The sequence below is a fragment of the Vanessa tameamea genome, chromosome 25, assembly GCF_037043105.1.
Source record: "Vanessa tameamea isolate UH-Manoa-2023 chromosome 25, ilVanTame1 primary haplotype, whole genome shotgun sequence".
NCBI classification, from domain to species: domain Eukaryota; kingdom Metazoa; phylum Arthropoda; class Insecta; order Lepidoptera; family Nymphalidae; genus Vanessa; species Vanessa tameamea.
This window is the reverse complement of record NC_087333.1, coordinates 5841999-5861509: the sequence shown is the minus strand read 5'-3', so window position 1 is coordinate 5861509 and position 19511 is coordinate 5841999. Positions and strand designations below refer to the sequence as shown.

At 35.3% G+C, this 19511-nt stretch overlaps 1 protein-coding gene across 1 annotated transcript; it reads right to left on the bottom strand.

The window, feature by feature from the left end:
* Window positions 1-1062: 1062 nt before the first annotated feature.
* Window positions 1063-3385, bottom strand: LOC113401848 (uncharacterized). The gene is made up of 2 exons (XM_026641918.2): window positions 3106-3385; window positions 1063-2107 (listed from the first exon to the last, which is right to left on the bottom strand). Exon 2 carries the CDS (start codon window positions 2083-2085, stop codon window positions 1450-1452), a length of 636 nt encoding a protein of 211 aa, XP_026497703.2. The 5' UTR covers window positions 2086-2107; window positions 3106-3385; the 3' UTR covers window positions 1063-1449.
* Between the last annotated feature and the right edge of the window lie 16126 nt (window positions 3386-19511).

The window sequence follows — 19511 nt, the reverse complement described above, 5'->3', positions numbered from 1 at the left end:
CCCCTAAGTAGGATTGAAACACTATACACTATTAAAAAAAAAAATGAAAAACAAGAAGCAAAACGCTATTTTTTTTTAACTTCATAGCAAAGATGAAAAACAAAGTCACTATAATCAAGAATAACGATTCTGAAGTTCATTAGAAAACAAAAGAATGATAATTATATTTTAAACGTTAATTTTTATGTTCTCACTAAAAAATTTACTAATGGCAGCTATATGGTGCCTAAAATTTAGTCGTTTTTATTTATATTACACAGTGCATTACTTGAGATGCACAGACAGGTTGTGTATTTGTAAATACACAAACAACCAGGATGGGGTACAAGAATGCCCACAACAAACAAAATAACAGGATCGAAATTAAGTTTAAAATTACTCGAGCAGTAATTTTTTTTTATCTCTATGTTTGTGAACACAAAGGGCATTAGCATAATTTCATACACTCAACATTCCTAATAATCATTCCATTCAGGACCAACCATAAAAATTAAAGAGAACTCTTGTGCCTGTAATAACACTAATTTACTAACTCAACAAAATTAAAAACAGTACATATTATTGCTGCATGTCAGTAAAATAATTGCCGAATGTTTGCTTACACCTATCAACAAATGAATACACAACAATACTAAAGCTTATTAATAGCTAATAATAACACATAACTTGGCAGCCGGTAAATTGGTGAATATACTTAGAAATTACCAATAAATTTATAATTGAAATCATTATTCATCAAAATATCATACTTAGGTGTTATATGACTAATATTCCATATATGTTATAATATATAAGTACCTATGCCAAGTTTAATAAAAAAATGTCTAATAGGTATACAAATAAAGACGAGTGAGCTGCATTGTAATATTAGGTAGGCTGAAGTGATTCATTTTGTTAATTAATCATTAATTAACACCATAGGTACATATGTATGTACATATCATTCACCAATAACATTGTCTTCTACTACTAGAATTTAAAATTTAATCTCCAATTGGTTAACCCTGCACAGAGCAATAACACAACATTGAATTTATTACATTTTAATAGACGATGACCTATCAATATTTGTGCATAAATTTCGGTAGATAACATTCAACAGGCACAAGAGACAACATACTTGCTGTAGTTGGCAAAGCACTGATAGTCTAGTCTAGTCTAGGTATGATTAATAGTTTGGTCTGACTGTGTTTTCAAATAAAAATGAAATATTTTACTGTCAATAAGAAAAGCATGTATTATTTCAATATCATTACAAAATTGAAACATTGAAATGGTTCATTTAATTTAAACAGTTAATTGTCTTAAGAATTTCTTTACCACAAAATGAAGTACAAATGTTTACAAACATTACATTATTGTACTAACTTATAAGGAACAACGGAACAGAGAACTTTCCATTTAATACGCACATATAAATAACTCAGTTAAATGAAAAAACTGCCTTATTTACTTAGAACTTTGTATCTTCTCCAACAACAATTCCAATCTTCCGGTCATAACAGGCTGTCCTTTCCTTGTTTTCTTGCTCAATTTCTTGAATCTTTCATTCTTCTTTTTCTTATACTCTTGCAACTTCTGGAATCTCTCTTGATTAGCCTTTTCTTTAGCTTGCTGCTTTTCAATTTTTTCTTGTTTTATTTTATTAAACTGTTCCTTAGCTTTTGTATATGGATCCTTATCCTTTCGTGTAACTGTTAATTCTTTCTCTAATAGATCTGGATGCATCACAAACCTACCGACAGTAGATTTAGCATCAGTTGTATCTTCATCAAATGGTTTAGTTTTATACGATCCAATCATTGGTTCATCTTTGACGCTTTTCTGATATTCATGAAGCATTTTCTTCTTGCGTTGTTCCTCCCATTTTTCTAATTTATACTTTTTACTATATTTCTTAAGCCTATATGCTTTTTTATCGAATGGTTTTTTCTCTGTTTCCTTTTTAGTTTCATCAAGGCCATTACGGTTGTCATCAAACTTTTTCTGTCGTTCATTTTTACTTTTAAATTCCTTTTTCTCTTGAGCCTCGTTAGGTTTTTGTTTCTTATTTTTAAGAAAAAAGCTGTCTCTTTTATTTTCCATTATCACTTTATTTTCTTCAGACCTATAACGAAACGAAAAAGCGTGTTTGAACATAGAAAAAAAAAGAAAAATCATGCAAAAAATAATAATAAAAAAAATATATATTTAAATCAATTGTTACTTAAGATAAAGACACGCTTTTTCATTTCTGAACATGCAACTAAATTGGACATACATATATAATTATAAATAATATTTCATTTAGCTAAATGTACAAGTTCAATACTTCTTTATTAATTTGAGGTTTGTTTAATTGGTTTGACCAATAATAATATGAATTGCACTTATAATGTTTAAGTCTGGTTTTATTGTTTTTGACTCGAAGACTGGCAAGTAAAACACAATGATAAAAATAAAATAAAGGAGAGGATTCATTTGTGATTGTAATTTGAATAATAATACAAAGAAAAATTTATATCTGAAGAAGTTGTTTATAAATACTTAAATCTTTAGTAACGGAATAAAACATATATATATATAAAAAATATTTAAATAACTATAATAAAGTAAAGTAAATCTACATAAAATTAAACATCACAATATGGTGACAAATGACTGAATAAACTCAGTAATAGGAATCTTACGAATGTATCAAATTTTACTTATTAAATTAGCATAAATAATTAGAATAAAGGCATAAAAATTTAATTAGGTATGTAATATTTTACAATTTTGTTTAAAGTACGTGATTATACGTATTCGAATTATACTACACATATTAGACATAACTGCGATGATGACGTAAACTCCGTCGCGAGGTAATAAAAAGCAATTTTGTGATAACTTGCACGAAATATACTGAAAATACGAATAGTCTAGAACTTTTTTGTGTTATTTTTAACTTCATATAATACGTGTAAAGACGAAATAATTTCATAATTTTGTTGTAATGACATTGATTTCACAATGTCTGCAGCTGTGTATTTAACAATCGCTATATATTAAATTACGATATAATTGTTTGTCGTAGATAATGTTTGCATTTAAATGATAGTATAATGTAAATATGAATAGACTTACCAAATTAAGCCACCCACTGGGTAGGCTTTGAATTATCGGCGGAATCTTGATAGTTTAGTTGCACTTGGCACGAAAAAACTTAACCACGGTGATAGATTTTATGTCACGGGTTTTCAACTGGAAAACTTTACCGACCATGCCCTAATGTGATTTTTTAGAATAATTTCCACAAGGAAACGCGGTAGACGTTTCGCAAAAATGTCACAAAAGGAACGAGAGAGAGGTTCGTTTGAGCGAGACAACATTTAGAACTTTTTGCGTTTCTCTCATTTCCTATAAGCACCTTCGATCGCCAAAATGGAGCATGCGCTGTTAATTTTTAAACATATATATAAAAAACATATCATATATTATATTTTTAATAAAATAAATGTAAAAATAAACATCAGTGGCAATAATATTTTATACTAAAACATTTATCCAAAAAATATTTTCAATACAAGTTTATTTCGGTAAGCTACTTAAATAGGAACGTTATTATTTAATTTTGTAAGAATCGCATAGATGGCGCTTCTCAATATAGCAGTAAAATGGTTAAAATAAAGTCTCGTCTGCACGTTGGTCCAGCTATTTAAGCCAATCACCAATGCATTGGGCGATTACTGTCGGTTTTGGAAATTTGCATCACATTTCTCTACGCTAACAGCTGTTCAAACGTTCATGTCCTCTTAGGTTATTTCTTAGAATTCTTAGTCAGTAGGGTTTTGAATTGGGGCCGTGGATAGACTTTAATATCCTTGCAGAATAAGGTCAATACTTAGGCAGACCATTATAGATGTTTTTTTAAGAATTAAAGAACTTATTAAGGATTGAAAAAAAATATTTTGTCTTTAATTTTGAGGTTATTTCGGTACAATTCTAAAATTTTGTATCATTTTATCTATTTAACATTCATAGATAATTTGGATACTACTATCGTAGCCTCGAAATCCAAAAAGTAATTATAAATTCATGCGCAGTGCTACTATACCTGTTAATATGTAACTATGATAGACTTAAGGCTGATAATAGTATTTAACTCACGAAGGCGCGCCTCCCCTTTAAATTATCGGTGTGTATTAAGATGTCGCTTCTCATTATTGTTGCGTATAAATACGTATGTGTATTGTCACAATTACTATAGTCAAGCCAATCGATATAAACCATCGTGATGCTATTACATTATTTATTCCGTATATATTTTCTATGGGTTTTATTTTCAATTGTATAGACAATAAAATGACATGGGATACATGAAATGAAATGATGAAACATGAAAATGTTAAAATCGATTGTCACTCAGAGTAGCCTAAAATTTTACGGTGCTTACGATTTCTTGACTAATTTTGCTATTAAATTTTGCCGTCAATTTTGTACTCCAACTTTTGTATGATACGCAAATTCTACAAAAAATACTACCTCAACCTTTAAGGACACTGGTAGTCTTAGTAGTTCAGGTTAAAATCCTTACTTTAATATTATAAATACGAAAGTAAATCTGTTTGTCTGTGTTACACAATCACGCCTAAGCCACTGAATCGTTTTAAATGACATTTTGAACAGAAGTATTCTAGAATCTAACAGTAGTTCCCAAACTTATTTTTCTCGTGGATCACTTGCAAAATTTTGCTGCTACATTTCTACCACAATCTTAAAGTCCCCAAAAAATAAAAATTGTGTCGCTTCTGAGTTCTGTCCCTATATTCCGATAGGTAAAATAAAAACGAAAAATGGTACATTTTATAACACTTTATTTATTAAAAGAAAAATCTTGTAATACAACATTGGCACTTCCGTTTCATCAAATGGATTTATGATCCGTTGTGGTATATCCATCGTCAGCATATCTTCAAACCTGGTTTTGAAGTCATCATGCAGGGCACTTAAATGTTGACTGTAGGTATGGATATCCTCATCAATACATTCTACCTGCGACAAGTTTGGAAATTAAGAGAATTCGCGCCGACTAATATATTGCTTCATACATTTCAATTTCCCAAGAAAAGCAGAAATTATCCCCTTTGTTTTTATTAAATTCAGGCTGTCACCTTGTAACTGCAAGTTAATATCATTAAATTTTTTAAACAAATCTGTCAAATACGCAATGTCTGCTTTGAATTTGATCAAGTTTTCTTTTAAATCTGGATCTCTACTTTCTAGGAACTCTAATATGGAATCGAAAACAGAGTAAGACCTCGTTAAGCATGCACCTTTCGACATCCAGCGTACTTCAGTATGTAAGAGCAGTCGTTGGAAGTCTTCATCATTTTCGTCGCACAATTGAGTAAATAAACGCGTATTCAATGCATTGCTTCTGATTTTGTTGACAGCTTTTATTACAAAATGAAGAGATTGGTTCAACCTGTCACTTAAATGTTTTGCCACAAGATGTTGTCGGTGGATTACGCAATGAATAGTTGTAAGTCCTGGTATAATTATTTTGAGATGACTTATAAACCCACGATATCGCCCGACCATTGCAGGTGCTCCGTCTGTTGCCACTGAAATATTGTTTGTAAATGAAATCGATTTTTCCGTAAAAAAATTACTGATTTTTTTTAATTTTAAATTAATAGAATTACGGCTTGTAAAGGGACCAACTAATAAACCGCTAAGACAAATACAGACATTTTCACAAAACGGTATCAATTTTAAAGTACCTAATTTACCACTAATTTTTAATAATACAAATAAAAATTGGTGTACTCAGTAGCGAATACTGATCATATTTGTGTAGGAAAAAATAAAATTCGAAATCCCAAAATTGTCCATAAAAACGATAACTAACATTTCATCAAATCAATGATTTCACGCGCTCTGTTTATTTGCGTATTTTTTGTCTGCGGCTTCATTGTTAAAACGTGACGAACTGGCATCGAAGCTCAAGCCCCGCCCTTTTTCCGTCGCCCGCGCACCGCTCGCTCTTTCCGAAAAGGAATAGTTTTGATAAAATAGTTACTCCAAAATCAATTTAAAATGATTGTGAAATTACTGTTTTATAAAATTAGTAGTTATTTGCAAGAAAAATTACAAAATTAATTGCTCTGCAATATTGCTTATTCGGCCTTTTTAGAGAGTTAATGCTTCTCTCGTGAAAAAACAATTGAATATAACGTGCTGTGTTTGTCTTCAAATCGAAAGAGGACAATTAAAATATCTGTAATTTACTAAGTTACCTATCTATACAAGCAGTTGTGATCAACCGACTAGTACACGTAAACAAAATACTTAAGTACTATAACAAAAAAAGGTAGGTACTTACTTTTCTCCGGCACTAGCAAACACTGATATAAATTTTCTCACACCTTTTTTTCGAAATTCCGGAAACAAATAAATGAGTTTGCCTTTGGCTTCAAGTATTTATAGTGGTGATCAAGTTCATGTCTGAACAAGCATTAAGCATTGTCGGGCTGAAAGCGCTTTGCAAGTCTGTACACGAAATTATACGTAATATCGAATACGCAAGTTTGGACAAGTAACAGTCGCTTGCCTTATTAAAATATTATCTGCTTAATTAGGTACTTAAAACAATGTAGGTAGGCCCTTACAAAAACTATGCTTACATTTTTGCTCTTTACTATCAAAAGCAGATAAATTTTCGTGGACCCCCATTTTTTATTCACGCTTACGTAGAAACCCAGCAAGTCTCCCGTGGACCCCTCGGGGTCCACCTGGACCACTTTGGAAATCACTGGGACATAGGCTACTTTTTAAAAAAGTGAAAAAATCGCTGTAAAAGGATGAAAGTTTGTATGGAAATTATGTCATTTTTATAGCTAGAAGCTTGAAATTTATTTCTAAGGCGACATTCAAAGTTTCTATGATGACGTCAATATTTCTACAAACTCTCGCAACTTATATTGTATCAATCTATCGCAGTTCGTCCCGGCAGCAACGTATCGACCATTTCAGACCAACTAGGGTTACAGGTGAAAGAGTGCAGTTTCCGCTGAAAGCAGCAGACGCTTAAAGTGGCATCTGTTCATTTAGAACAAAAATGTTTTTCCCATGGGCACCTCTATAGTCAAAGTCAAAGTCAAAAATCTTTATTCAATATGGAAGTGTTACACTTGCTTTATGACAGTCAAAAATCTACCACCGGTTCGGAAATTACCACCTCGGACCCGAGAAGAACCGGCGAAAGAAACTCAGCGTATTTTTTAAAATTATATTTTAACCGGTATTGATTTGATGTACGTGTAACAATAAACATATTTTCGTTATTTGAAGCAGCCTGGTGATCATCTCATTCCCAGGGTATGCAATCAACTAATATGGCATGCCTTATGCCATGCATTTTGGCAAAAAATTAAAAAAACAAAAAAAAACTAAAAATGTTGTCCATAAAAATGTATTTAAATAAGTTATTTGCAGTAAAATATTGTGTAATACATACTTTTATGTGTGTCCATGAGTTTTATTTGCAAAATAATAAGCCTAAAAAATTAAAAATGCTGCCGAAAGTCACTAGGTACGCGGACGAAGACGCGAGCACAGCTAGTAACTAATAAATGCATGGGACCTAACTTAAATTAATAATGATCATCTCGATATGACTTTTAGTTTTCGAGAAATTGTAAAAAAAGAATTTTGTGAGTGTATGTTTGTGTGTATGGACAAACATACATACAAACATACACTCACAAAATTAAGTACACGTGCTTGGAAGACTAAATGGATCATCATAATCAAATATAATTCAATTCTAACAATGTATTAATACATACCTGTCGAACTGATAACCTCCTTTTTTTTAAATCGGTTAAAAAAATACAACCGAGTTAAGACTGCATGTTTTTGAAGTAGCTTAAAATGTATTGTCATCAGGAAAAAGTAATTTTATATAACTGTTAAACCTATATAAGTTAAAATGAATAGTAGAAAATATGTATTTGTGTGAGAATGGCATGGAACGACAAGCGATACATCCTCCCTTTGTGAGCGCTCGGCGCGGAATGCCAATTTTGGCGTTGAGTTTCAATGATGATAGATAATTTTGAAAAAAGTAAATAAATAATAATTAATCGTTCTGTGTTTTAGCAGGGCGGTACAAGATTGTGCTTAATGGACCTGTCACTTTTTTCTTCGTAATTACAAAGCACGGGCGGTGTGAGGTTTTTATACGGCATATTTATCGTTAATACCTAATCGAGCAAGGTCAACGACCTATATTCACCTCTTAACAAACATCTACAAACATAGAATTATTGACTTAATTCTTACATTAGTCATCTCACGCATACTAAGACAACTTGTCCGCAGAGCGTCACACGACACACCGTCGGTGGATACGCACCTTCATAAGTAAACACGAACAGATCTATAATATTTGCGTCCATACTTCTTTATAACGTATGGACGATACACGAACGTTCCAGTATTAAAAAAAAGTATTAAAGTATTTTTATAGTCGAACGCCGGCCGAACTCACTGGCCAAACGTGTACTGGACGTGCAGAATAATTTAGTTTTTTTATTTTTAAATTTAAAAACTTTTGTAGATAGATATTATATGCTTATTTCTTTAATTACTGATATTTAGAATATTTTTCTTAAGAGGACTACAAGAGCTAAGCGACGTCACGGTAGTATGCGCAAGCGATTCCGTGGCTTCTCCCGAAAAGACGGAGTGGTTACCGCTGGGTCTTTATAGGGTATTCCGGCGCCTTCGGCGCCGGCGAACTCCACGTGGGGTATGTGGAGTTCGCCGTTCGCCGAGTTCACCCACATCACGGGGGAAACGCGTAATGCATTTTTTCAGCGAAAAAAAAGGTCATAATAACGTCTCATTCAAGTTTTAATTATTATTGTATTACTTAAAATAATTGAAAAGTTAATTGGTTTTACAGACTATGAATTCAGGGAAGAGTTTGGAGTTGACGAGTTTGGATGACGGAAGTACGCCTCAGAATGATCGTAAGCCTTTGAATGTGACAATTTCCCTCCAGTCCTGTTGTCCAGCTGTTAAAATGTTTACAGGCGTGTGCGTACACACACTTATGCACCAAAATATAACCTGCACAAATCATGGGAGATACTCATGAGAATAGCTGCCATATCCGATATCGGTCAGAAGGATTCTTATTGGATATAACTACCAGTGCCTCTTGGATCTTCTACCTTTTAGCTAATGAATTATGATGTTTATTACAATAATTAAATACCTACCAGTAAAATTTGTCACAGTGCTTGACGTTTTGCTCTGTTTTATTTTCCATTATTATTATATAGGTAGAATGACGGGCGGACCTACTGGTAAGTGGTTGTAGACATTGGCGCTCTAAGAAATATTAACCATTCTTTTGATTGCCAATGTGCCACCAACCTTGCGAGCCAAGATGTTATATCCCTTGAGCCTGTAGTCTGTACTCAGTCACCCTTCAAACCGGAACACAACAATAATAAGTATTAAGTTTTGCCGTTTTTACGGTAGAAAATCTGTTGAGTGGTTGGTACCAATTCGGACAGGCTCGCACCAAGTTTATTATATAAATTAGTACATAATCAAGACTAGAGGTTTATTGGTATGAAAAAATTATAATCAATAAGTTTAAATCGCTTTAGTAATACGAAGGAAATAGCGAACTATGTAAAATTTTTTCAAGTTGAAATCTTAAAACGATTTTTTTATTGTTATGCTTTTATGTACACACTTGAATAAAGTCAATTTCAGACATATTTATAGTTGTTAACAGTAGGTACGAACTTGTTAAGACTATGTAGTAAATTATGCAGTTGAATTCCTCGTCTCAGGAGTCAGAAGTTCTTAAGATTATCTCGACAAACTTTCTAGGTTTATAACATACGAAACTACCTAATACACTTAAATTATAATATAGATACTTATAATGTACACCTATATTTAGAATATAGATTAAAAAATATATTTATGTTAAATAGGAAATTAATATTGTACTTATTAGGCAGAACAAAACACACTAAGACATTTTTTTTACTTACCTTTCCATGATCACTCATGTTCGTGAAACATTTGACTATTTATTTTAAGCCGATTTTAAAGAATGTTATTAAACCTAACACCTCAGCCTAACACACTGTAAGTATGTGAATGTACATATATTCTGACCTAAAATAGTCTTCGTGCGTCCATCGGATATTCGTTTAAGCCGAGATATTAAATTACATAGCTAGGTTACTGTACCAAATGACTTTGTACAATGAGAAGCATAATTGTTACAGTAAATTAGTTAATTAAAAAAAAATAAAGCGCTTTTCAGAACACGTGAACATAAAACCTTTTTGCGTCAAAAGTGCTTCACTCAAACGTCAAATAATATCATTCGAATTCGACCTTTAAATTTTACATCAACTCAAAAAAAGTTTTCATTAAAAAAAGAAAACAGTTATATCTGTAAATCGTTATTGCGTTACAAATTGACATAAATTTTAAGGACTTAATTATAATTAAATCGCGTTAATCTTTAGATTTTAATTCTAAATAACTTATGTATACTTCAATCCTGATTTCGAACTCGATTTAAGCTAACAATAAACATTTGTTTTTATTATTGTAGGGCTTTTGTTTGTTTTTATCGACGTTGTGTAGAAGCGAAGGCATGTGTTGCATGTACATGTGTTTTTAAAATAACCAGTTTTTAAAAGAGGTATTGTCAAATCTGTTGTAAAGTAATAAAAAAACGAATGTACCTTTTGATATTAGATTCAATTCAATATATTAGATTTTAATTTTGATACGCGGTCTGTAGAAATCTTGTAATATTTTCGTTTAAAACCGTTTTAAATTGACTTTAAGCAGAAAAAGTTTCCACGATCAATAGATATAGGAAAAATTCGACTTTGGTTTGTTTTTAACTGTTCTTTAAGATAATCAGTTAATTTTAACTTGAAGATAATCAGAGCTAAAGTGATGTCGCTTACACAGGAAACTATGCAACTGCACAGGACACATTACAGTGTATGCAACTGAACAGGACATATTACAGTGTGTGTGCAAACAATTCGATCAGATAGCAAACCCTACAGAAGTGTTCAGACGTAAGACCAAACGCATTACGCGTTTCCCGAGGCACGGGAGTTTAAACACTGCCACTCTCACACTCCTGGCTGCTACTAAGAGTAACCCGACAGGAAATCCCAGTGTATGGTATACGTGCCTAACAATGTTCAAAACAAGTAAAATTTTGACTTTTTACATTACTGTTGCACCGATTCCTAAGCCTAAATTAAAAAAAAAAGTATTTCTGATGATTGAAGTGTTCAAATTGGCGGGAAAACTACAATAATTCCGTGCTTTCATGATTACAGAAGCAAAAGGGACGTAAGGGACTAAGACAACTGAAGTCCTGTTATTGTAATGTTGGGGCTGTTTTTGTCTATATTTATTCGAAACAGGTCGGCAAGTTACTAATAAGAACTCATCAAAATGTTTACCGGTGATTAAAATCGGAAGTACTAACAGTATTTTACAATATTTGCAACCATCCAATGGAAATAAATACAAATTGCATAACAAGAATTGAAAACCTGAATCGGAAGAATTCGAAAAAAGAAAGAAAACAGTTTTGAAATGAAGTCGTGCCGGACTGTCCACTCGTTCTGTAACTAAGTTCAGTCGCGGTAAGCTCGCTTGCGAGTTGCGAGTTGGTATTAATACTCACTCCCGTATACATCGTTTCTAAACGAATTAATGCAAAATTCAAATATCGAACGAATACTATAAAAAAATCAATGTAAGCATTTTTTTTGTGCTGTGATATAATATCTGTGGTATTGTGTAAAGTGATATAAATCCGAATATGACTGCAACTTTTAACTATCAGTTTAAAATTTTGAAAGTGTTTTTTTTTTTAGTTTTTTGCATAAAATTTTGTTGTGAAAATTATAATTAATTACCTATCCTCCGTAAATGAAAGACAAGGTAAAACTTTTTTTATAATACAAATCTTGAATTGAGCTTGCGAACATCATATCTGCATTACTGGTATGATAAAACTACTTTTTTTTTTTAATTCAAATATTTGTTTTTGAATCAAAATTTTCATTGACTTTAACTTCATTGAACGCGGAATAAACGAGAACAATTATACAATAATTTATATCAAATTAATACGACAATAATTACAATACACAACCGAGATGGCCAGTAGAACAATTGAATTATAACCGATGATTGCAGGTTCAAACCCAGGAAAGCACCGCTGACATTTCATGTGCTTAATTTAATAATTTGTTTTTATAACTTATCTCCTGGTTTGCGGTGAAGAAAAAACACCATAGGATATCGTTATGTGTCGGACGAAAATCTACCAAAAGTATAATCATCAACCAGAACTGGAGCAGCGTGGTGGAATAAACTCCAAATCATCTCCTCAAAAGGAGACGAGCCCATTTACAGACTTTACTTTTACTTTAATTTTGAGATTTAACAAATAGATATAGAGAAATTATTTTTGTGTTCTGACAATTAATGTGAAAACTAAAACAGGCCATGACAAGTGAACCAAAGAGTAACGCCTACAGAATTTGTATTTGGAAAATATTTTCATTTTTATAAATCGGTTCACACACACACACACACACACACACACACACACACACACTGGCGATGTAACAAATATTAAACCTTATGCCCTGCCCAGCCTGTAATTGCATTGACCACTACAGGCTCGTCTCGAGGATGGAGGGGGTGTAAAATACCTGAGTATCGCGCGTTATGGGACGCCTCGCCGGCAACGGTTAAGTATTGGACTATCGGTGAGGCCAAGTAGGTTAATTAAAGATCGTTGGGGGGAAGTGGAGATTGGAGAACACTGCTTGCACCCAGGCGCTTGTTGAGCTTAAGACGGAGCTGTCATGTGATTAATAATAAGTTTAAGTGATGAGTTGGTGGTACCTTGATGGGCTTACTGACCATCAAGGAAAAGAATATATATATATATTTTTAATATATGAAACAAATAAAAAATGTAATATTCGCAATTACGGATATAAAAATCGATCGAACTTGAAGCAGTTTAATAACTAGTTTGATTAATAGATATAAAAATTTCGAAACATATATTTAAATACGCCAGACGTTTTTTTGCATAATGATTTTGAATGTTTAAAATATTTTTAATAGTTTTAGTTGTACTGTAGTTTTTAATTAAACTTTACAATAATATAGCCAGTACGTCAAAATAACACAGGCTATAATTTAATAAAGATATCGTCTGAATAATACCTGACAACCAACCCCTAAAATGCGTGCAAACTCGCGGTCGAAATCTAGTACTTTTACGGATTAATAGAGGTTGATGCTCTTAAATTAGATTAGGAGTGTTGACTTGGAAAGTAAAAATCGATCGACTTGTGTTGAAATTAATAAAATTGCGTTCTTATTCCGAAAATGCTGCTAGCATTTGTCATTTTTCCACGAACAAATATAAACAGCTATTTTTAAGTCCGTTTAAAAAATGCTAAATAAAATCATGTGATGTTATAATATAAATTCAATTATTAGACGAATAAGAGCTTTTTTAATTGTCTTTAAATAATAGTAAAATTATAGGTACTCAGTACAGCTACTCCGTAAATAACATACATAAAATAATAAACATAATCAGCCTGTAAATTTCCCACTGCTGGGCTAAGGCCTCCTCTCCCGTTGAGGAGAAGGTATGGAGCATATTCCACCACGCTGCTCCAATGCGGGTTGGTGGAATACACATGTGGCAGAATTTCGTTGAAATTAGACACATGCAGGTTTCCTCACGATGTTTTCCTTCACCGCCGAGCACGAGATGAATTATAAACAAATTAAGTACATGTAAATTCAGTGGTGCCTGCCTGGGTTTGAACCCGAAATCATCGGTTAAGATGCACGCGTTCTAACCACTGGGCCATCTCGGCTCACTCCGTAAATACAAACTCAAAACTAACCGTAGGCCAAGATAGTACCATGAGGTGATATGCAACATACTAGTGGGTCCCACGCGAAACTTCTCGTTTATTCAATATATTTTTACAAATTTCGAAACCTATGACAGGTTTTTTTTTTAATTTAATTTCATTGTAAACTGACGGCGTCTGTTCGCTCGATTTACACTTGTTTTTTTTTTATACAGCCATAGCGCCGCTCTACGTAGCCAGTAACCTTTTTTCGATCTTTAAAATTAGTTCTTTGTTAAATCGTAAAAATGTAATAAATTGCAATCAAGAATCCTCTTTATTTTTCTGCACATCTACAGCTGGAGCTCTTCATAATGAGACTGTAACCGGTTTTTTATCACACAACTCGGGACAAAAATCGGCTTACGCTTTTAATATATAAGATATGTATCAAAATACTTACTTACAAAAGACTTACAGTATACGCCAGACTGTAAGTCGGTTTCCAACATTTCATAAGTGAGATACGAAATATGTTCTTAAAAATAGAACTGTATTAATAAGACAAACCCGATCCTCGTTATATTGTATATACTTACTAATACTATAAGTTCGAAAGTAACTCTGTCCGTCTATTGCTCTCTCAAGACCAAACCACTAACTGAATTCGATGAAATTCGTTGTAAAGCAAGTTTGAACTCCAAGGAAGGTCATGGTTACTTTTTACGCTGAATACCTAAAACGCGAGCGAGACAACTAGCATACTATAATTTTAGGCACTTTAGACGTTTTTTGTTTTTTTTTTCTCGCTGGAAAAACGCGTTACGCGCTTCTCTCACGTGATGGAAGTGGGGGGGTGTGTGAGGCTCGCCGATGTCCAGAGCGCCGAGTGCGCCCCGGTCAACGGAATACCCACTAAAAAACCAGCGGTACCCTCTCCGTCTTTTCGACGGGCGCCACGGGATCGCTTTCGCATGCTACCGTGACGCCCTGACGGTCGGCCCGCCTATGCGGGCCTCCTAGCTCTAGGTGTGGTTCTCGGGGACTTGGACCTCCCCTAGTCCCTGCGGCACCTATTGAGGCGGGGGGAGAAGGTGCGCATAGCGCCTTTTGCTCCTCCCCGGTCGTCTTCTGCGGAGCGAGTCAGCGGCGGCATTCTCTTCCCGCTCCCGCTCCGCGGTTTCCTTCTGCGACATGACACTTTCGCAGAAGGAGCGCATCTCCGACCAGTACATCTCGCTACCGAGCATAGCGTTGATAACGCTCCGCCCATAGTCGCCGCCAGGGTGTGCCTCTGGGGCCCCCACGTAGCACATTCGTACAGGGTGTGGTACGCCGTGTCCACTGGCGCACCACACTCGTGGCAGGAGGGTGACTCCTCCCGCTGCGCTATCCCGTGCAGGTACTTACCGAAACATCCGTGCCCGGTAAGTACCTGCGTCATTCTATACGACAGTGTGCCGTACTTCTTCTTGACCCAGCGACTCAAGTGAGGACGAATCGCCTCCATTGTCGCCAGGCCCGCCGTGGTTGACCTCAGGTCCTTCTCCCATCGGACGATCAGGGCTTTAGCCCAGCAAGCAGATCCTGGACGGTCGCCGCGGTTCCTCGCCTCGACCCGGAACCGGTACACTTCCGCGAGCACCTCCGCCTGGAGCTCCCAGGGCGGATCGCCCGCGAGAAGTGTCGCCGCAGTCCATGACACCGTACGGTACCCTCTTATACCTCTCACCGCTATGACCCTCTGCGGCTTTCGCAAGAGGGCCCGATTGTCGGCGGTGAGGTCATCCACCCAGATCGGGGCACCATACAGCGCCATGGATCTCACTACGCCGGCATAGAGACGCCGGCATAGTAACCCCGGCCCTGCCACGTTAGGTAGGAGGCGGCCTAGGGCGGCAGCGGCGTTGATGAGCCTCGGGCCGAGTTGGACAAAGTACTGCCCGAAGCTCCATCTTCCGTCCAGGATCAGGCCCAGATACTTCATCTGGGCCTACACCTTGATCACCGTTCCCTGGACGGTGATACTCGCCCCTCGTGGGGGCCCTTTCCGTGGACCGAGGAAAAGGAGGGCCTCCGTTTTGGTTATGGAGACCCTCAAGCCCAGCATTCCCATACGGTCCACGGTGAGAGCCGTTCCGACCTCGGCGAGGCGAGCCGCCTCCCGAAAGTCCCGCCCCGTCGCGGTGACAAGGGTGTCGTCCGCGTAGCACAACACCCCATCCCGGAAAGGACTGGAGCTCTCAGGAGCCGGCACTAACAACCTGCCCCGGCTTCGCTCAGGTGCAATTTATGATTCAAGAATGAGAAATACATTTAGCAAGAATATACTATTATAATTTATTTATATAAAATAACATTTCCTGACTGACTGATTCGTCATCGCCGAGCGTAAACTTTTAAAGTTCGGGTTATTAATTTTGGTGAGTAGGTTCGCTTTATTGAGTAGACACCCACTAAGGATGGAATTTGTGAAATTCTACCCCTAAGGGAGTGAAATAGGAAATAGGAGTTGAAAGTTTGTATGAAAGTCCGTCATTTTTACAACAGCTAGTATTTATTTTATAACGTTTATTTATTTCAAAGTATTGTCATGAAAAAGATATATTATAAAAAAATATTATATCTTAATTTTATTGCGAATTCAGATTTTATACAGGGCGTATAGATTAAAATTTGAAGTAACTTCAACTGCCAAGGTCAAAATTTCGTTCCGACGAACGCAGGGTACGAATTTTACTGTGGCTATAATTTGGTTTCGTTGATATCTTCTAAACTTTAGAACACTTTTACACTAAATCATTCGAATGAATACTTTAGATACTAAATTTCTAAAATTCTCTCGGTTTTATATTAAATTATTTTTTGTTATTGTTTTTACTTACACTGAATTTTAAAATCAATTTTATTTCTTGACATTACATTTTTTTTATATTATATATGTAGGCGGACGAGCACATGGGCCACCTGATGGTAAGCTGTCACGACCGCCCATAGACATGGGGCTGTAAGAAATATTAATCGTTCCTTACATCGCTAATGCCCTGCCAACCTTTGGAAATAATATGTCATGTCTCTTGTGCCTGTAGTTACACTGGCTCACTCACCGTTCAAATCGAAACCCAACAATACCGAGTACTGCTGTTTGGCGGTAGAATATATGATGAGTGGGTGGTACCTACCCAGACGGATTTGCACAAGGGCCTACTACCAAGTAATTATTCTCAAGTCTTAATAAATAAAATATAGAAAAACAACTGTATTAAATCAGTATTAAAATCTCATGTAGGGCTTACAAACAGGAAGCGGAGATACAGGTAGAAGCAGATGGCTACATTATTTTATAATAAACAAGCGAAACTGGCTTTACGCAATATAATATAATGAAAGAACTTGGTCTTAACTTTGAAATAAAACTACGTTTGAATTATTGAAACATATATACCTACATCCGAGAATCAATTTTCCCGCCATGATGAGTATCTGTCAATGTTCATATTGACAGATTAAAAAGATAATATTGTAATGATTAATATACAAAGTGACAGATACTCGTCTGTAATACACAGATAATAATAATTCAAATAATATTTAATATCGACTATACTAACATTCTAATTGAGTCTTACAATATTATGTTGTAATACGATAATAACTATCTTGACATAACTATATTATATATGTCAGTTGTCACAATGCGAGACACTGATCCTGTATTTGATTTCATACACACAGCCAAACGTCTCGTAAATGTAAAATAATATTTTAACTACTGTACATTGTATTGAATTACGTACTTTTTGAATGAGATACGATAGTGTCCGTTCACATGGAAAATGAAATAAGCGTTGCCCAATGTGGAGTTCCCTTCATCGCTATGATCCCGCGCTGTTCAAACGAGCGTTCAAATCACATAGCTTAATACGTACATCCTATCAATTAAGCCGGTAGGCATTTGTGCAAGACTGGGTAGATACCGCCCTCATATGCTACCGACCAGCGATATTTAATAGTGTTGTGTTCCAGTTTGAAAGTCACAATATGTAAAAGCGACATGACTATGATATTGTTCACAGTTCCTATGGTTGGTGATAGACTCACAGCTTTAAAAAACAATCGCCCTAGCTTTTAACGGAATTTTAAGGCATTTTCTGCCTCGCACAACACTCTCTGGAACCAACCGGCGGTTTTTCGGAACCGATACGATTTGAGAACTTTCAAGAAAGGAGCGTTGAGTACGCTCTTTCGATGCGAAGGTCGGCAACGCACTTGCAAGCACCCCGGTGTTGCAAGTCCATGGGCGGTGGTAATCACATTCCATCATGTGAGCCTACTATTATGGTATAGGTTTACCACCTATACCATAATAGTAGTAGTAGCACAATATAGCTGAGCTATCATCCAATCCAATGGCATATGTAAATCTAAAATTGGAATGGTTATAGGTAAGTTTACCTATATTGCGTAAGTAGAGCGGAAGATTTGCGATAAACACCCGGCGTAAATAAGTAAAAAGCATTGAAAAAACGTTCGTCTGACGATCCCTTAACACTTATGTACTTCCAATATACCTTCTTGAAAACCCCGTTTGACAGTAGATAACTTATACGGCTGCAAATCCGGAGTTGGTCTAAATCTTTGGTCGAACCGATAAAACGAATTGGGGTTTTTCAATCTAATTCCCTAAAGCAACCCGGAGTTGTGCGTGTGAATGTTTGTGGTGTGGCATTCTGACATATCGTCTATTCATATATATTCTTTCCATGTGGCTTCAGGGATTAGATACCTTGGGAGCCCTAGGACTGGAAGATTGCCGATACCTTATCATTGCTAAGTGCTACGGACAGATATTTGAGTTTTTAACGTTAACGTGTGGATTCGCAGGCATCGCCTTACTCGCATTCGCATACTTAAACAACCCACCTAGATCCCGGCCTAAATTTTGTGGTCCGGACCTACTCGACACGTAGGAAATCTGCGCCTGCGTGGTGTGATAGCTGAATACGTAGAAATACTTAGAAGTGAAGTTTTGCTGCTGAACAAAAATTTACAAGCGTATTTCACTTTGATGTTTCAGTATGATGGATAGTACGTAATATATTTTTGAAAATTCTTATTACGTTATATATCAACGAGCAAGCTGTAAGCACAAATTAAGCACGTGATAGCTCAGTAACGTAAACACATATGTGCTTGTCCGGATTTGAAGCCAGATTTTCTGAAGATATCCCTGTTCAATTTCGTTTAAGAATATATCGAACTACCCATCCGGGTCTCGCAGAGATAACATTTTATCTTTATCTACGAGACATTCGCAAAAAGATCTATTTGCTAGTTCGGTACCAATGCATCGTTCGTCGTATTATAAAATTATCTCACGCGTTTATTTAAATATCAAATAATATTTATAAAAAAACTGGTCCGAAATACAATGTTTTAAATGTCAATAATTATTAAGATTCTAGATAGTTTAAATTGGACATTTATTTCGATAAGAATTAATACTTTTAAACATAGAAATGGTTACTGTGATCTACGTAAGATAAAATTATGTAAAATATACAGTCACTGATTTTC

Coding starts and splice junctions, on each gene's coding strand:
- LOC113401848 (XM_026641918.2), bottom strand. CDS start 2,085: ATGGAAAATAAAAGAGACAGCTTTTTTCTTAAAAATAAGAAACAAAAA.